This window comes from Heptranchias perlo, chromosome 1, assembly GCF_035084215.1.
Source record: "Heptranchias perlo isolate sHepPer1 chromosome 1, sHepPer1.hap1, whole genome shotgun sequence".
NCBI classification, from domain to species: domain Eukaryota; kingdom Metazoa; phylum Chordata; class Chondrichthyes; order Hexanchiformes; family Hexanchidae; genus Heptranchias; species Heptranchias perlo.
Window position 1 is genome coordinate 146375579 of NC_090325.1, and position 19881 is coordinate 146395459.

At 47.1% G+C, this 19881-nt stretch overlaps 1 protein-coding gene across 1 annotated transcript in view; it reads left to right on the forward strand.

Annotated features, from left to right (window-relative positions):
• Positions 1-19881, forward strand: part of otud4 (OTU deubiquitinase 4) — a 114168-nt gene that overhangs the window by 33747 nt on the left and 60540 nt on the right. Inside the window, exons 4-6 of the mRNA XM_067992376.1 lie at positions 1348-1394; positions 5367-5439; positions 7292-7373. Coding sequence (XP_067848477.1) covers positions 1348-1394; positions 5367-5439; positions 7292-7373 — 202 coding nt within the window. The remainder of the gene's footprint in view (positions 1-1347; positions 1395-5366; positions 5440-7291; positions 7374-19881) is intronic.

The following is a 19881-nucleotide window of genomic DNA, read 5'->3' on the forward strand; positions in this document are numbered from 1 at the left end:
TAGCCCATTTATTTTAAACCGGTTAATGTTGGTGTTAAAATAACTAATCAGAAAATCTACGCTTTAATGTATAAAGCTGAAGGGAAAAGACAATTTCACTTTGAATTGCCACAAAAGTTCTTAGCATTATTATTAAGTAAATTTCCAGATAATGTTAATTTTTATTAAAGCAGAATTATTTAAATCTAGTTTTACATAAAATTACATAGAATTCACAGCACAATAACAGGCCATTCAGCCCAATTGGTCTGTGCTGGTGTTTATGCTCCACACAAGCTTCCTCCCATCCCACCTCATCTAACCCTATCAGCATATCATAGAATCATAGAAAGTTATAGCACAGAAGGAAGCCATTTGGCCCATCGTGTCCGTGCCGGTCGAAAAAGAGCTATCCAGCTTAATCCCACTTTCCAGCACTTGGTCCGTAGCCCTGTAGGTTACAGCACTTCAAGTACACATCCAAGTACTTTTTTAATGAGTTGAGGGTTTCTGTTTCTGCCACCCTTTCAGGCAGTGAGTTCCAGACCCCCATCACCCTCTGGGTGAAAATATTTCTCCTCAACTCCCCTCTAATCCTTTTACCAATTACTTTAAATCTATGCCCCGTGGTCACTGACCCCTCTGCTAAGGGAAATATGTCCTCCCTACCCACTCTATCTAGTCCCGTCATAATTTTATTTACCTCAATTAAATCTCCCCTCAGCCTCCTTTGTTCCAAAGAAAACAATCCCAGCCTATCCAATCGTTTCCAGAATTCACAGCACAATAACAATTCTTCAGTCCTGGCAACATCCTCGTAAATCTTCTCTGTACCCTTTCTGGTGCAATCACATCTTTCCTGTAATGTGGTGACCAGAACTGTACGCAGTACTCAAGCTGTGGCCTAACCTTCTATCCTTCTAGAATATCCTTCTATTCCTTTCTCCCTCATGTACTTATCTAGTTCCCCTCAACTACTCCTTGTGGGCGAGTTCCACATTCTACCCACTCTCTGGGTAAAGAAGTTTTTCCTGAATTCCCTATTGGATTTATTAGTGACCATCTTATATTTATGACCCCTAGTTTTGGACAGTCCCACAAGTGCAAACATCACCTCCACATTGTTCTCCAAGGATAGACAAGTGACTCCTTGGGCTCCTATTAGGTCTTTAAGAGCTGCACAAGTGTACTTGACAGCTTTCTATATGTGGCCAGCTAAGAGCATTAAAATGCCAACCTTCCACTGTGTGATGCTGTAGTTCACTCCCTGACTATGCTAGGACTATACTACTGATAGGATTTAAAAATATTTAAGCTTTATTAATTTTGGATAACCAAATTTGAAATTGCTATTTTTCTTTAATGCAGGAATGGGTTGGACAAGTGGAAATCAGTGCTCTTTCACTCATGTACAAGTAAGACCATTATGGATATTCATTTTATTAGATGTATTTTGTAGCTTGGGTGCCTTGCGGTGTTGGGCATCTTTACTGTATTGATGATCTCATTCTAGTGCCTTCTATTTGGTTCAGTGACTTGGAAACGTAGAAGGAACTTGCGTTTCATAGACATCTCAAAGCACTTTACAACCAATTAATGACTGAAGGTAAACTTGGTTTAACTTCTCATCCAAAAGACAGTGCATCTGACAATGCAGTACTTCCTCAGCACTGTACCAAGGTGTCAGCCTAGTCTGGATTTATGTGCCAGAATCATTATCAAATCTCATTACAAAGAATGAAGGGGAGATTGCCCTTTTAAACATGTCTGATGCTTTCTCTTGCAATGCTTTAGATTTGAGGAATAAATCAAATGAAACCCACTGTGACAGCAGGTGAATGCAACAATGCAACCACCACAGGACTTAATGACAAGTAATCGCACTTTAATGAGGTGCGAACAGCTACTTGAATTGTCTGAAAGAGCTGGCCAGCTTAATACGGTTTAAGTAGCGCCTTTGTAATTGAAGCCTATGGTACTGGCAAATGGTCAGCGCCATGTGCCCAATATAGACGGCTGTCCGGAACAAGCGGGTACGGTGTAAATGGTGGGGACTGTGATGCATTTTTGTGGTTGCCAGTGATCAGCTGTTAAATTTACACAGTTTACATCGCTATCTGTGTTTCAGGATGGATGTTGTTGCATGTCAACACTGATCTTTTTGTCATCTGAGTCTGCCAAAAAGAAATTAAAAATGGGATAAAACTGTCCTAGTGAGGTGTACTTTGAACTAGATATCCATGATTTCAAATTTGTAATCTCATTTCCAGCATTAGATTGCTGTGAGAAACCATTTAAGATTCACATTCATGTCTTATCAGGGCATCTATCTTTATAAAAGTGTCTTGTTCTCTGAGAAATTGAACACTTCCCATTTCAGGCACCGAATGTCAGCATCATGTAGTCCCAGGTCAGGTAAAAACCCTTATAACATGCCTCAGCCTTAATCTCCAAGCTGGCAGCCCCCATTACACCAGCATGACATTTTTTCCATTTCCCACACCAGCCATCCTGTGGCCTCTCTGAGTGAGGTTATCAATTAATGCCAAATTAGAGACAGTTTTGTGCCAATGAGAAATTGAATTGAAATTGCCGAAACTCATTCAACAATGGAACTTTCATCCCATCATTCTTGACTTGACTTGCTTCCAGCTCACACGGCACCATCCAGTGCCCCTTATCTCATTTTCACATTGTTTTATTTCAGTCGTGAAGGTGTGGACTCTTGCTGGGGTATAGCTGTTTGGGCACCAACAGTACTTCTGTACTTTGCCTGAGTGTCAATAGGCTGTTCAATCGTGGAGGACATCACCGCTAAACCTGAACTGTGATGGAAGTGTTTGTTGATGTTGGGTAATGACAGGATTTGGCTTGGACATGATGTACTCTGCATTTGCATAGCTCTGCTGTCAAGGGACACGTGTCACAAATTGGCCACTTTGTTCAGTAGTTTCTATGGAGCCATACCCCTGTGATAAATCAATGTTTTTGATTGGGGTTGGTGGGGGGGGGGGAATTATTGTGAAAATGAAAAGTTTTTTAAAAATTGCTAATTTTTACTTGAGCCAAATTTGTCAATTTCAGGCCATTTAGTCAATCAGAATTCAACCCTCTGTAACCATAATTCTTCCATCATGGCATCTAATTGTATTTTAAATAACTTCAGATGTTTTCTCTATTATCTTGCTTATTAGATTATTCCAAACATCTTTCACACTTTGAGCAGAAACACCCTGAAGATTGATGGAGCTGCAGCATTACAGGCCTCGGCCATCCATTGGGGAAACTCGAGTATTACCGCCGCTTTCCGGGGTCTACTGCCATCTTCGACATGGCAGCTCCAGGAAGTGGTGGTAAAGGGCTGGGGTTGCCAACTGTGGTCAGTGTGTTCCTGGAGGTTTCATCACATGACCTTCTACCTCGAATCACCCTGGCCCTACACTCCTGCCATTGGTCCATCCTCCAGGTGCGCTGCCTTCCCACACCAATTGGAAAAGGAACAGATTCTTTGTTACCCAATTGGATTAATCTTGACTGTTAGTGAAACAGCCTTTTTTTCCCCATCTCCAATATTTTTATAACTAATAAATGAAAATGAAAAAACACAATTTTGTTTAATGCCCTTATGATTTTTATCCTGGGTTGCTTGCACCCTATAAAGGAGGGGGACGAGGGGGAAATCCTCGAGGGACCAAGGCCCCACCACTGTTTGTGTACAGTGGGCGGGGAAGGAAGAGACTGCACAATTTTTTAGGGCGGTGTGTTGGGAGGGAAATCCCAGTTGGGACAGTGAAGTGGCGGTAAGCCTCACCACCTGCATGCTTCATCATTTTCCACCACATTATTGAATTCAGTTAGGATCAGGGAGGAGCATGCCGGCCCTACAATCTGCAGTACACTGCAGCTTAAGGTTTTGGTGGGCCTTTATGATGCACTAGTCAAAACTAGGGTTGCCAACTGGATGTATTGCTGGAGGTTTCATCACATTACCTCCCTCCTCCTATCACCCACCCAGTCAAACAGCCTTTTTCCCCATCTCCATTTCCCAGCTCTGGAATTCCCTCCCTAAACTTATTTGACTTTTCACCTCTCTCTCTTCCTTTAAGACTTTCTTTAAAACCTACCACTTTGACCAAGCTTTTGGTCACCTGTCCTAATGTCTCCTTTGGCTCAATGTCTGTTTTTGTCTGATTTACGCTTCTGTGAAAAGCCTTGGGATGTTTTACTACGTTAAAGTCGCTATATAAATGTAAGCTGTTGATTACTTTTGAGGGTCAGGTAGAAATTGTCAGTTTTATTTTGGAAGAATCATCTGTGCTTTTTCTCTCAGGAGATTAAGTTGGGGAGTGTCTGTTAATATAGATTGCAAATGGGCTGTGGAAGGTCTGGATTGCATGGGTCAAATGACCGTTCTATACCTGTGTTGTAATCTAACTAATGTTTGTTTCTCTGGGATGACTTTTTGCAACGTGACAGTTATTTTCACCCTATTTTCCTCCTCATGTGTTATTACACCACACTCCTTGCCTGGTTGAGAATCTGTACCAGTGCTGCTGCATGACCATCAATTGGGAAGTGTGCCAGAGTGATCCAGGGTCACTGTTCCTCTAGTTTTTTTTGTGCGTGTGTGTGAAAGACTACTTTTGCTACACACACTGGTTTGCTGTGAGAGCATGACTTAGATCCAAAAACTTAAATGAGCCATAGTGCTGAAACCTACTACTCCACAGCACGGTGTACTGACATCCAACAAGTGCCAGCATGCTGACCTGATAATGGGAACTTTCTGTGAATAATTGGACATTCTCAGGGAATTTATTTCTTGGACCTACCCCTCCGCCCCCCCCCCCCCCACCCCCGATATTTATTTTTTCTTTCTTTACCTGAAGCTATTTGCTTTTAAATGGAAACAACTGTAATGCCCCAAATGTTATTATCCCAACTAAACTAACATTAATTAGGTTATGACACATGCACTGGATGCACGGGGCTTGGTACCATCCAATACCTCACTCAGGTGGCCATTCTCAATGTATGAGTTTTGGCAGACATTGGGGACTCCTCGGCTGAGCCCGATCTCACCAGATGATGACACACATGCAGACGTTCGAGCAGAAGTCGACCGCTGGCGATCTTGAGCGGGTGTTTTGACTTTGATTCTTAAACCAGGAAAGCTGACGTGAGCTGAAGTGGTCCTACAGCCAGCCCAGCTGAGAATAGCTGTTTGGGCACAGTTTTGAAATCAAACCTGGGACTTTCTAGTCTGTACATGCTGCTTTAAACAGTTGAGCGACAGTAACAGTTGACTTTTGGTCTGCAAGAATATGGTTAAGTTTGTCATGTATGCTTTAAGATATTTTTTATCTGTGTCACGTTTAATTTCACAGGCGAGATTTTGTAATTTATCAGGAACCAAATAGACCTCCTGCCCGTGTTACTGAAAATGGATTTCCTGACCAGGTAAGTTAACAGAAGATATGACCGAATTATTTACAGTGGTCGTAAGTAAAAAGATACAATGAAGTCACTACTTAAATGTTTACCATTTACGAATCAGAGATGGAACTGCACACGTGAAGGTTCTAAAACCTGCTTTTCTGTTGTCAGGAGCACCAAAAGTAGCAATGGAACCTGTTGAGTAAATCAAAATGATACTTAAAAGCTGTACCTTTTATTATTGAGCTCCAGTACTGCAGCATTGCAGTTGTGAACAAAGCTTTGTAATTTGCTTGAGGTGATGACTTAAATATTTTGACATTGTTGGGTCCCAGAACCTATGAATGCCTTTGAACCTGGTTCTGACCTCTACCAATTTAAAAGGAAAGTCTAGGAGTGGGTGAGGTTGGGAGTACTTTCTGTTCAGAGGAGTCCTACCCCCCAGTCAAATGTCTCTGTAAACTGCAAAAATATCTATTACAAGTTTTTGTTTAAATGAAATATGCCTGTTCTAAAGGAGATCTGCCAGTTCAGGCCACTTCTTCAAATGCCATTCCAGTGGTGTCAGCAATGCATCCTGGAGTGACTTCATTCACTTTAATGGTGTGGCGGTCACAACTTCAGACTGTTGTAGGAGTTGATCTGGTGCTGCCCAAGAGAACGAACACACCACTGGAACCGTGCTGAAAGGAATGGCAGGTTTCCATTGTGGCAGGAAATTAGAATTAAATTAAAAATAAAGGGCAGATTTCTGAAAATGCATTTTTCACTTGGATTTTGGGTTGCCTTCCGAACGGTGTAAGAACAGCCTTAGAAATGTCTTTCCCCTTTAAGTGTTCCAAATTAAATAATGGCATTTTTTGTTTTTTGTAACCAAATTATGTTTCAGCATTTAGCCTTGCAGTTTAAAATGTTGTCTAAATTAATGCTTCAGAGCTTCAGTAATGAATAAGTTATCAAGGGAAATATCTGGAGAAGGATCAAATTTGAGCCTGGAATGAAATTGGCTGAGGAAATCTTTAATTTTAGAATTTTTAATATTTTCCCCATAACAGTTTTCTGTTCTTTAGCTGTACTGAATGTTATTGCTCCTTGCTGGGGGGTACAGTTTCATAAGCGGCAGGAGTCCTTTGGTACCTTATCCAAGTGGTCGTTCTTTATATGTGAGGCTAGATGGCTATTCTATCAGGTGGCCGCTGTAGCATGGGCCAGTGGATAGAAATCGGGAGCAGATATCTGTCAGATGTTCCCCTTCCCTAATCTGGGGCCAATATTGGTGCCCCAATGAAGATCAGCTAATTAGATGCAGACTTAGAACTTTCCAGTTTCCTGGTTTGAATGCCTTAGCTGATTGGATAAATTCCACCTGAGGAATTCCTTGCATCTGGAAAGTGAATATCAGGTCCTTGGAGTTTGACCAAAATCAAACATTTCTTCCTGTACATCTGATTAAGTGATGTTTTGAAAAGAAAACGTACCAGTAGCAGCACTGCAGCATTAATCACCCAGGAGATAACATCCAGGTCAAAGACGCTTGAAGAAACTGAGGTTTATCTGAGCTCCATGATGAGAAAATAATGCCACTCTTAATAAATTGGAAAACGGGGTCCCATTATTATAATCATTTGTGGCAGAGAATGGATTCAATTTGTGACAGATTTCATTGCATATTGAAATTAGTTTTCATATGGAATTTTTAAAAAACCTCTGAGTTTGACGTGGTTATATTTTAGTACAGCTTTTTTATATGCAAGAGCTCCTATTACAATTTTAACAAATGTATCCCATCTTTGGAGATATGTGAGCAACCAATTGATCTCCAAAGATGATAACAGTAAGGCTGCCTGAACAGTTTTTTTCCTTGGCTTCCAATTAGATCTTGTTATGCTTTTCAAATGGAAATCATTACGACAGCGTCTATCCTAAGACGTTTGTAGATGCAGCAGCCCTTTGCCAATGTAAGTACTCTGATTTTAATTTAAGTGGTTTTCTTTGGTGTCTGAAATTCAGAACTGACCATTCAAAGCTGGCAATCATTCATTCTTTGAAAGAAAAGAATCCTGTGCTTTTGAAGAAAAATGTTTCTTTATTTCAAAATATACTGTATTTCATAAAATTTAAAGATGCACATGGTTTACATACAGTTCAGATAGAGGACACAAAATGCAGCACAGCAGTTCAAAGCAATACGGTACAGATCGTATATACTATGATCTCATTGTTACAACTTTAAAACACAGTACATATTTGCTAATACATTCTGTAAAATACAAGGTGGGGTGGCTTTATACGGTGGCCTTTCCCCCATAAGGCCTTTGCTTAGGTCGCACCTCGCTTCAGTACGTCCCGCAGCATGTAGTCCTGGACCTTGGAGTGTGCCAGTTGGTAACTCTCGGTCGTGGACAGCTCCTTCAGCTGGAAGACCAGCAGGTTTCGGGCAGACCAAAGGGCCTCCTTCACCGAGTTGATGGTCTTCCAACCGCAGGTGATATCTGTCTCAGTGTGCGTCCTGGGGAATAGCCCGTAGAGTACAGCGTCCTGTGCTACTGAGCTGTTGGGGATGAACCGGGACAGATACCAATGCATCTCCCTCCACACCCTCTGCGCGAAGGGGCAGTCCACCAGGAGATGGAAGACGGTCTCCTCCACAATGCAGCCTCGAGGGCAGCTCGGTGGCGCTGAGATTCCATGAGTGTAGGAAGAACCGCACTGGGAGCGCCTTTCTCACCACCATCTAGGCTACATCCTGGTGCCTGTTGGTCAGTTCCGGCGATGAGACGTTCTGCCAAATGGCATCAACCGTCTGGTCAGGGAAATGCCCGATCGAGTCCACCCTTTCCTTTCCTTGCAGGACTCTCGGAACGTTTCGTGTCGACCACTGTCTGACGGCCTTGTGATCGAAGGGGTTCCTCCTCAGGAACTTCTCCACCTGGAACAGATCGGGGGGACGGTCCAGCTGGACGGGACGTCCTGCGCCTGCTCGGCCAGCGTAGCCAGACCCAGCCTTCTCAGTGTGTTGGCCATGTAGAAGCTCAGCATGTAGTGACAATTGGTGTTTATGTACTGGGGCTTTACACATATCCTGAGGCAGCCACACACAAAGGTGGCCATCAGGATCAGAGCGGCATTGGGGATGCTCTACCTCCCTTTGTCTGGGGGCTTGTACATGGTGTCCTGCGGATGCGTTCTACCTTGGTTCTCCAGACAAAGTGGAAGATGGCTCGGGTTACACTGACGGCGGAGTTGTGGGGAATGGGCCAGACCCTGGCCACGTAGAGCAACACCGCCAGTACTTCACACCTATCACCAGGTTCCTGCCGGTTATGGAAAGGGATCGCCTCGCCCACATACCAAGCTTCTGTTTGGCCTTGGCGATCCGCTCCTCCCAGTTCTTCGTGCAGGCCAGGGGTCCCCCGATTCAGATCCGCAGCACCTTCAGGTAGTCGGACCTGATGGTGAAGGGGAACAAAGGATCGGGTCTCTCACCTGCCAAAGAACATGGCCTCACTCTTACTTCAGTCCACTCTGGGCCCGAGGCCAGCTCGAAACAGTCACAGATGCCCATTAGGCTGTGGACCGACTGCTAATCAGAGCAGAAAACGTTTACGGGGACAGTCATCCATGTACAGGGAGGCCTTAACCTGAGAGCCTCCACTGACTGGGATCATCACCCCCCGATACCTGCATCCTCCCTGATGGACTTGGCAAACGTATGTTTGCCTTACGGACGTGAGCTACGGATGTCCACGTCGAGCAGTCGGATCCAATCGCGGATTCCCTCCCCAAAATCTATTTTGGAGAGCATGTCCATCATGTATGTGTGGGATATTCTGTCAAAGGCCTTCTCCTGGTCCAGGCTGATGAGGCCGATGTTCACCCCCCTGTCCTGCACATAGATGATTGTATCCCTGAGCAGCGCAAGGCTACCAGATATCTTCCTGCCGGGTACAGAACAGGTCTGATCCGGGTGGATCACCAGCTCCAGAGCAGACTTGAGCCTGTTGGCGATGGCCTTAGACAGAATCTTGTAGTCGACATTTAGCAAGGAAATGGGTCGCCAATTTCTGATTTCGTCCCTCTCCCCCTTCCGCTTATAGATGAGGGTGATGATGCCTTTGTCATGGACTCTGACATGCTGCCTGTCAGAAGCATACCCACGTACACTTCCAGTAGGTCTGGGCCTATTCAGTCCCACAGAGCTGAGTACAACTCGACCGATAAGCCGTCGCTTTCAGGCGTTCTACTCTTCTCAAAGACTGGACGGCCTTTGTCAGCTTGTCCAAGGTCAGTGGCCGATCCATGCTCTCCCGCTCGCTGTCCTCTAAGATTTCCGTTATAGAGAACAGGAAGGACTGGGAGGCCGTGCTGTCTGTGGACTTTGTCATACAGCCCAACATAAAAGGACTGACTGATCCTCAGTATGTCGGCCTTGGAAGATATCACCGAGCCACGGAGAGGACTCTGGACCAGAAGATGATCTTTGAGGCTTGCTGGTCTTTCACCTCTCTGAATTCCTCCCTGACATCGACCCCCCATCGACTGCAGCTGGGACAGATCCTGCATGCTTTTCTGGAGCTATGACACTTCCCCATGTCTCTCTCGCCTTCTGAACACCTGTAAGGATGAAGAACCTCTTGATGTTGGCCTTGATCGCTTCCCACCAGTGCACCATGGAGTCATAGAGGAGTTCCTCCTTAGTTCCTCGATGTTTTCTGGGGTCAACAGTCTCATGTTCAGCTTCCATATCCCCTTGCCCGCCCTCTGGTCCTCTAGCGATTGACAGTCGGCCAGTAAGAGGCAGTGGTCAGAGCAGAACACCGGCTGGACGTTGGTGGATCTGACCTTGAGCGTTGGGGATACAAAGTCTATTCTGGAACGGATGGACCCGTCTGGCCTGGACCAGGTGTGTCTCTGTGGCGCACTATCTGCAAGGTTGCTGAAGACGTCACGAAGCTTTGCGTCTTTCACTGCCTCTATCAGGAGTTTGGACATGGAGTCCAGTATTCCATCGGGCCTGCTGCATCGATGATGCAGTTGAAGTCTCCGGCGAGAACGATCGGCCTGGGGGTCGCCAGCAGCATCAGGAGATGCTGGAAGACCTCCATCCGCTCGCTCCTGAGGCTCGGGGCGTACACATTGATCAGTCGGAACGGGGCGTTCTTGTACAGAACGTCTGCTACGAGCAGGCGGCCCCCAACTACCTCCTTAACCCCGGTGATGGTGAATTGGCCTCCTCGCAGCAGAATCCCCGGGTATGAGGAAGACCATCGTTGCTTCCTGATCAGATCGACTGCCCCTAGGACCACATGCGTGACCACTGCCGGCAGTTGCTGAGGTGCAGTATCCCACACTCCTGCAAGAACAGCAGGTGCCTCTTGACCCTGGACAGGTAGTTAAGGTTTGTGGCACATCGCATAGTCGATTTGATATTACGCACGTTTATGGATGCAATTTTTAAATCCATTTTAAAATACAACAGGACAAACCGTTAAGGTCTTAGGTTTGTATCAGTCCGGATTCTATGTTACCATCCATTTGGGACCCTCGGTCCAGATTCTGCATTTGTGTGGTGTGCAGGAACTTCGGCCCTTGGGCTGAGGAAGGAGGCCTGTCCTCCGTTGGAGGTGGATCCGCGCTCGGGGATCAATGGCAGGGTCTCGTGGGTTGATGTGTCCATGAGATCCTCAGCCAGATCCAGCTCCTTGGCTGTCGCTGGTGTTTTGCTCTCCGCGACCATCGTGCTGCTCCTGGTTTCCTGGAGTTGGGGGACCTCGCTCTCCCCGCTGCTGCTTCCGGTTTCCCGGAGTTGGGGGACCTCGCTCTCCGCGTTGCTGCTCCTGGCGTCCCGGATTTGGGTGCACTGGGTGCGTTGCTGCTCCCGGTGCCCTGGAGCTGAGTGTTGCTGCTCCCAGGTTCCTGGAGCTGGAGCGCGTTGTTGGTGTCACTGGTCACCGTCGCATTTTGTCTCTTCCTTTCGATGAAGGTGGGGTTCCCCCCCCCCCTCCCTCCCCTTTCCTTGTTCCACAGCCAAGGAGTGGTCACTGTTGTCTGTTGGGGACTCGAAGCTCCTCTTGCTGCTGGCTGTGCCTTTGTTCCTAATGAGATTTCCTTTTTCTTCTTTCCTTGCGTCATCCATCCTTCTTCCACCCCTGGTTCACTTTCCATCGGCTCTGAGTTCTTGGGAGGTTTCAGGGTTTGGCTGGTTTCCTCGACGCTCTCTTCCTGCTCTTTGTCCTCCTCCTGGTCGTTGGCTTTTTCACGGGGGACTACAGCGGGGGGCGGTCTGGCCTCCTTTGGGGAAGCCGCGACGACTGCTCTCTTCTCCTGCGTCACCTCGCCTCTCGTTGCTTGTGCTTAGCTTTTTCCGCGGTTTGGACAGGTGTTGTACAGGTGAGCAGCCTCTTCGCACGGGTTGCAGCACTTGGCCTCCTGGCAGTCCAGTGTCTGGTGGTCCTCCTTCCTGCAGTTCCTGCAGATCCTGCAGGAGGTGGCCTCGTGCCCAGGTTTGCCGCAGGATCGGCACACTCTGGGCTGCCCCTGGTACACCACGTACCCACGGCTCGTCCGGATTGCAAAACTTGATGGGAGGTGGATGATGTTTCCGTCGGCATCTGACCTCTGCTTCACCTTGATGCTCCTCTTGCTAGTCCAGATCCCGTGCATGTCTGCGATATCGATGCTCCGATCTGCTCCATCTACGTTTCACTTGAGAAACATCAGCACATCCACGACGGGCACGTGCAGGTTGAACATGTGGACCGTTAGCGTCCGTTCCTTCTCCTGTGGGAGCGTGCAGAGTGGTTCCGCGGTGAAGAGTGACAATGGCGCTTCCTTCTCCTCGATGCCTGGAATGGTAGCATAGTGGTTATGTTACTGGGCTAGTAATCCAGAGTCATGAGTTCAAATCCTGCCACGGCAGCTGGCGAATTTAAATTCAATTAATTAATTTTTAAAAATTCAATTAATTAAATAAAAATCTGGAATTAAAATACTAGTATCAGTAATGATGGCCATGAAACTACCGGATTGTCGTAAAAACCCATCTGGTTCACTAATGTCCTTTAGGGAAGGAAGCCTGCCGCCCTGACCCGGTCTGGCCTATATGTGACTCCAGACCCACAGCAATGTGGTTGATTCTTAATTGCCCTCTGAAATGGCCGGGCAAGCCACTCAGTTGTAAAATCTCGCTACGAAAAGTCATAATAAGAATAAAACCGGACGGACCACCCGGCATCGGACCACATGGCACCGGACACGACAACGGCAAAACACCAAGCCCAGTCGACCCTGCAAGGTCCTCCTTACGAACATCTGGGGACTTGTGCCAAAATTGGGAGAGCTGTCCCACAGACTAGTCAAGCAACAGCCTGACATAGCCATACTCACAGAATCATAGCTTTCAGCCAACGTCCCAGACTCTTCCATCACCATCCCTGGGTATGTCCTGTCCCACCGGCAAGACAGACCCACCAGAGGTGGCGGTACAGTGATATACAGTCAGGAGGGAGTGGCCCTGGGAGTCCTCAACATTGACTCTGGACCCCATGAAATCTCATGGCATCAGGTCAAACATGGGCAAGGAAACCTCCTGCTGATTACCACCTACCGTCCTCCCTCAGCTGATGAATCAGTCCTCCTCCATGTTGAACACCACTTGGAGGAAGCACTGAGGGTAGCAAGGGCACAAAATGTACTCTGGGTGGGGGACTTCAATGTCCATCACCAAGAATGGCTCGGTAGCACCACTACTGACCGAGCTGGCCGAGTCCTGAAGGACATAGCTGCTAGACTGGGCCTGCGGCAGGTGGTGAGCGAACCAACACGAGGGAAAAACTTACTTGACCTCGTCCTCACCAATCTACCTGTCGCAAATGCATCTGTCCATGACAGTATTGGTAGAAGTGACCACCGCACAGTCCTCGTGGAGATGAAATCCCGTCTTCGCACTGAGGACACCATCCAACGTGTTGTGTGGCACTACCACCGTGCTAAATGGGATAGATTCAGAACAGATCCAGCAGCTCAAAACTGGGCATCCATGAGGCGCTGTGGGCCATCAGCAGCAGCAGAATTGTATTCCAGCACAATCTGTAACCTCATGGCCTGGCATATTCCTCACTCTACCATTACCAACAAGCCAGGGGATCAACCCTGGTTCAATGAGGAGTGTAGAAGAGCATGCCAGGAGCAGCACCAGGCGTACCTAAAAATGAGGTGCCAACCTGGTGAAGCTACAAATCAGGACTACATGCATGCTAAACAGCGGAAACAACATGCTATAGACTGAGCTAAGCGATTCCACAACCAACGGATCAGATCAAAGCTCTGCAGTCCTGCCACATCCAGTCGTGAATGGTGGTGGACAATTAAACAACTAACGGGAGGAGGAGGCTCTGCAAACATCCCCATTCTCAATGATGGCGGAGTCCAGCACGTGAGTGCAAAAGACAAGGCTGAAGCGTTTGCAACCATCTTCAGCCAGAAGTGCCGAGTGGATAATCCATCTCAGCCTCCTCCCGATATCCCCACCATCACGGAAGCCAGTCTTCGGCCAATTCGATTCACTCCACGTGATATCAAGAAACGGCTGAGTGCACTGGATACAGCAAAGGCTATGGGCCCCGACAACATCCCAGCTGTAGTGCTGAAGGCTTGTGCTCCAGAACTAGCTGCGCCTCTAACCAAGCTGTTCCAGTACAGCTACAACACTGGCATCCACCCGACAATGTGGAAAATTGCCCAGGTATGTCCTGTCCACAAAAAGCAGGACAAATCCAATCCGGCCAATTACCGCCCCATCAGTCTACTCTCAATCATCAGCAAAGTGATGGAAGGTGTCGTCGACAGTGCTATCAAGCGGCACTTACTCACCAATAACCTGCTCACCGATGCTCAGTTTGGGTTCCGCCAGGACCACTCGGCTCCAGACCTCATTACAGCCTTGGTCCAAACATGGACAAAAGAGCTGAATTCCAGAGGTGAGGTGAGAGTGACTGCCCTTGACATCAAGGCAGCATTTGACCGAGTGTGGCACCAAGGAGCCCTAGTAAAATTGAAGTCAATGGGAATCAGGGGGAAAACTCTCCAGTGGCTGGAGTCATACCTAGCACAAAGGAAGATGGTAGTGGTTGTTGGAGGCCAATCATCTCAGCCCCAGGGCATTGCTGCAGGAGTTCCTCAGGGCAGTGTCCTCGGCCCAACCATCTTCAGCTGCTTCATCAATGACCTTCCCTCCATCATAAGGTCAGAAATGGGGATGTTTGCTGATGACTGCACAGTGTTCAGTTCCATTCGCAACCCCTCAGATAATGAAGCAGTCCGAGCCTGCATGCAGCAAGACCTGGACAACATCCAGGCTTGGGCTCATAAGTGGCAAGTAACATTCGTGCCAGATAAGTGCCAGGCAATGACCATCTCCAACAAGAGAGAGTCTAACCACCTCCCCTTGACATTCAACGGCATTACCATCGCCGAATCCCCCACCATCAACATCCTGGGGGTCACCATTGACCAGAAACTTAACTGGACCAGCCATATAAATACTGTGGCTACGAGAGCAGGTCAGAGGCTGGGTATTCTGCGGCGAGTGACTCACCTCCTGACTCCCCAAAGCCTTTCCACCATCTACAAGGCACAAGTCAGGAGTGTGATGGAATACTCTCCACTTGCCTGGATGAGTGCAGCTCCAACAACACTCAAGAAGCTCGACACCATCCAAGATAAAGCAGCCCGCTTGATTGGCACCCCATCCACCACCCTAAACATTCACTCCCTTCACCACCGGCGCACTGTGGCTGCAGTGTGCACCATCCACAGGATGCACTGCAGCAACTCGCCAAGGCTTCTTCGACAGCACCTCCCAAACCCGCGACCTCTACCACCTAGAAGGACAAGGGCAGCAGGCGCATGGGAACAACACCACCTGCACGTTCCCCTCCAAGTCACACACCATCCCGACTTGGAAATATATCGCCGTTCCTTCATTGTCGCTGGGTCAAAATCCTGGAACTCCCTTCCTAACAGCACTGTGGGAGAACCGTCACCACACGGACTGCAGCGGTTCAAGAAGGCGGCTCACCACCACCTTCTCGAGGGCAGTTAGGGATGGGCAATAAATGCCGGCCTTGCCAGCGACGCCCACATCCTGTGAACGAATTAAAAAAAAAAAAAATCCTTCGATGTTCTTGAAGGTCACTTTGAAGTATCCACTCCTCAGGAAGTCCTGCAGGCAGAAGCTGTCCACTGGCTCGAATCAACAAGCTCCCAGTAGAACCTTCCTCACAAAGACACCTCACTGCCATGTTGAGGGTCGCTCACCCATCCTTGCTGTCAGCCTGATGGCGTTGCGCACCCCATGCCCCGGAACCTCTGGTCGCCTTATCCGCTACTAAGAAGAACCTTACTGGAGAAAGGCATTAGACCGGTCCCCAGCCAGCATTGAGATCCACCTCTACATCAACAAAGCGACAAACAGGTTATAGCTGTTTCTACTTGTCCTGCTTGTCCTGGGGCCCAGCCTACATGATCACTTGGAACATCCTTTTACTTCACACACGTGTATCCTTCCTCCCAGCTGAATGGTGGGAAAGTCTGGATACAAACTCCGACTTTGCCACTATCACTATTAATTGACAGAAGGTGTGCTTTAGGATTGAAGTGCTCCTGTAATTTTCACCTCATTCTCTTGCCTCCCTCACCCTTAATTCCTTTTGTGCCTTGCTTAGAACTGGTCAAATTTTCCCAGTGAGCACTGGATGTCAGTTTTTTTTTATTCGTTCATGGAATGTGGGCATCGCTGGCAAGGCCAGCATTTATTGCCCATCCCTAATTGCCCTTGAGAAGGTGGTGATGAGCCGCCGCCTTGAACCGTTGCAGTCCGTGTGGTGAAGGTACTTCCACAGTGCTGTTAGGAAGGGAGTTCCAGGATTTTGACCCTGCGACGATGAAGGAACGGCGATATATTTCCAAGTCAGGATGGTGTGTGACTTGGAGGGGGATGTGCAAGTGGTGTTCCCATGTGCCTGCTGCACTTGTCCTTCTAGGTGGTAGAGGTTGCGGGTTTGGGAGGTGCTATCGAAGAAGCCTTGGCGAGTTGCTGCAGCGCATCCTGTAGATGGTACACACTGCAGCCGCGGTGCACCGGTGGTGAAGGGAGTGAACGTTTCGGTGGTGGATGGGGTGCCAATCAAGCGGGCTGCTTTGTCCTGGATGATGTCGAGCTTCTTGAGTGTTGTTGGAGCTGCACTCATCCAGGCAAGTGGAGAGTATTCCATCACACTCCTGACTTGTGCCTTGTAGATGGTGGAAAGGCTTTGGGCAGTCACTTGCCGCAGAATACCCAGCCACTGACTTGCTGTTGTAGTCACAGTATTTATGTGGCTTGCCCAGTTAAATTTCTGGTCAATGGTGACCCCCAGGATGTTGATGGTGGGGGATTCGGCGATGGTAATGCCGTTGAATGTCAAGGGGGGGTGGTTAGACTCTCTCTTTTTGGAGATGGTCATTGCCTCGCACTTGTCTGGCGCGAATGTTACTTGCCACTTATCAGCCCAAGCCTGGATGTTGTCCGGGTCTTGCTGCATGTGGGCACAGACTGCTTCATTATCTGAGGGGTTGCAAATGGAACGGAACACTGTGCAATCATCAGCAAACATCCCCATTTCTGACCTTATGATGGAGGGAAGGTCATTGATGAAGCAGCTGAAGATGGTTGGTCCTGGGACACTGCCCTGAGGAACTCCTGCAGCAATGTCCTGGGGCTGAGATGATTGGCCTCCAACAACAACTATCATCTTCCTTTGTGCTAGGTATGACTCCAGCCACTGGAGCGTTTTCCCCCTGATTCCCATTGACTTCGATTTTACTGGGGCTCCTTGGTGCCACACTCAGTCAAATGCTGCCTTGATGTCAAGGGCAGTCACTCTCACCTCACCTCTGGAATTCAGCATTTTTGTCCATGTTTGGACCAAGGCTGTAACGAGGTCTGGAGCCGAGTGGTCCTGGCGGAACCCAAACTGAGCATCGGTGAGCAGGTTATTGGTGAGTAAGTGCCGCTTGATAGCACTGTTGATGACACCTTCCATCACTTGGCTAATGATTGAGAGTAGACTGATGGGGCGGTAATTGGCCGGATTGGATTTGTTCTGTTTTTTGTGGACAGGACATACCTGGGCAATTTTCCAGATTGTCGGGTAGATGCCAGTGTTGTCGCTGTTCTGGTACAGCTTGGCTAGAGGCGTGGCTAGTTCTGGAGCACAAGTCTTCAGCACTACAGCTGGGATGTTGTCGGGGCTCATAGCCTTTGCTGTATCCAGTGCACTCAGCCGTTTCTTGATGTCACGTGGAGTGAATCAAATTGGCTGAAGACTGGCTTCTGTGATGGTGGGGATATCGAGAGGAGGCCGAGATGGATCATCCACTGGACACTTCTGGCTGAAGATGGTTGCAAACGCTTCAGCCTTGTCTCTTGCACTCACTCTGCCATCATTGAGGATGGGGATGTTTGCGGAGCCGCCTCCTCCCATTAGTTGTTTAATTGTCCACCACCATTCATGACTGGATGTGGCAGGACTGCAGAGCTTTGATCTGATCCGTTGGTTGTGGAATCGCTTAGCGATTGGATGTGGAGGCTAAGAAAAAGAATCCAGTACTTTTAGCATGTATGCCGTCAGGCATTTTGTCCTTTAATCTAACTAGCTGATCTAAAATTTACCTTTTATCCATCGTAATGTCGCTTATCTCACTCTCAACCACTTCAGGATTCACATCCTTTCCGATAACCTCTTTCGTAAAGACTGATGGAAACAAGTTATTAATTATTCCATCATTTTTTGATCATCATCTACAAATTGACAATCCTCTGCATTTATGGGTCCCACTTCACTTTAAACAATTCACATTTTTACTGATATACTTGTAAAATACTCCACTTTCCTTTCGATGTTTTTAAAAGTTTTTTACTCGCACTCCCTCTTAGCTTTCCTTATCCTGCTCTTAACCTCTTTTCTCATATTCTCCTTTTAGTTTTTTCCATTATTATTATAGGCCATCTTCAATTTTAATTGCTTTCGAACCTCTTTATTTATCTGTGACATCCTGAAGCTACTTAGTAGTTTCCTTTTTTAATGGAATACGCATATTCTGTATCTCTGCAATCTCTTTTTAAAAAACATCCCACTGTTGCTGTACAGTCCTTATGGCTATTTTCCCTTTCAATTTACCTCGGCTACCGCACTTCTCATCTTTCCAACATCTGCCCTAATCCTATCTGGTGTTCTAGTTTTTGCACTTTTTCCCTTTCTAGTTGGATTTTATCATATTGTGGTCACTACTCGCAAGGTGTTCACCCACATTTAATTCATCTTCCTTATCTATTTCATTAATCATAACAAGATCTAGCAACAACACCGCCCTTGTAGGCCTACTAACATATACTCTAGTGGTAGAGTATTTGGACTGTCCATGGGGAGGAAGAAGAAATGGTTCTGAGTTTGGATTTCAGCTTGGATGTGGAGGCTAAGAAAAAGAATCCAGTACTTTTAGCATGTATGCCGTCAGGCATTTTGTCCTTTAATCTAACTAGCTGATCTAAAATTTAGTTGAAAGACAGTTGAAATCCTGATTTTTTGCTTCAAAAGTCACCTGCCTCATGATTTATGAATTTGGGAAGAAACTTGAATTCGAATTGCACGCAATATTTATATGTGAGAAATGATCATTCATTGAATCTGCATGGATTCCACGTAGCCCTGATTTAATCAGAATCAAACTATACTGTACACATCAGTTGCTGAGATTCAATTTAATTAACATTTAAAAGCTGTAGGTTTGATGTACCGAAGTGGCTCCCGCAAGAAAGGCAATCAGTCAAATTCAAAGGTGTGGGGATTCAGAGTAAACCCTTGAAATAGATAAGAAACTGGTTCAAAGGTAGAAATCAGCAAGTACTCGTTTCCGAAGTTAGGTTGGATTGGAGGGGAGTTCTGTGTGGGGTGCTCCGGGGCTCAGTGTTGGGGTCACTAGTGTTATGTAAACGATGTGGATTCAGAAACTCAATGCAAAGTGCCCAGATTTGCAGATATTACCAAACTGGAAGGACCAGTGGAATCCATCTCGGTTATTTATTCTTCCCTCCTCTCCTTAATGTGCTGTCTTTTGATGGGGTACAATTCCATGGGCGGTGGATCATTTCTGGTACCTCATCTAAGTGATCATTCTTAATGGATAAGCCTTAAAAATATGCTGGGTCTCCAGACAAGACTCCTGGACCCATGAAGAATATTAAAGAATACTTCTTAAAATATGTTGATTGGCCTCTTACTGGGGACCAATGGGGACACATCTGGAGGGAGATAGGGTCTGGACAACTTCCCCACTCCTCCCCCCATTGGCGAGCAGGTGCTGTATTTTATGACTACTAAGGGCAGTACTACAGATGTGCCCGCTTGCCCTATGCAAATAAAGTGC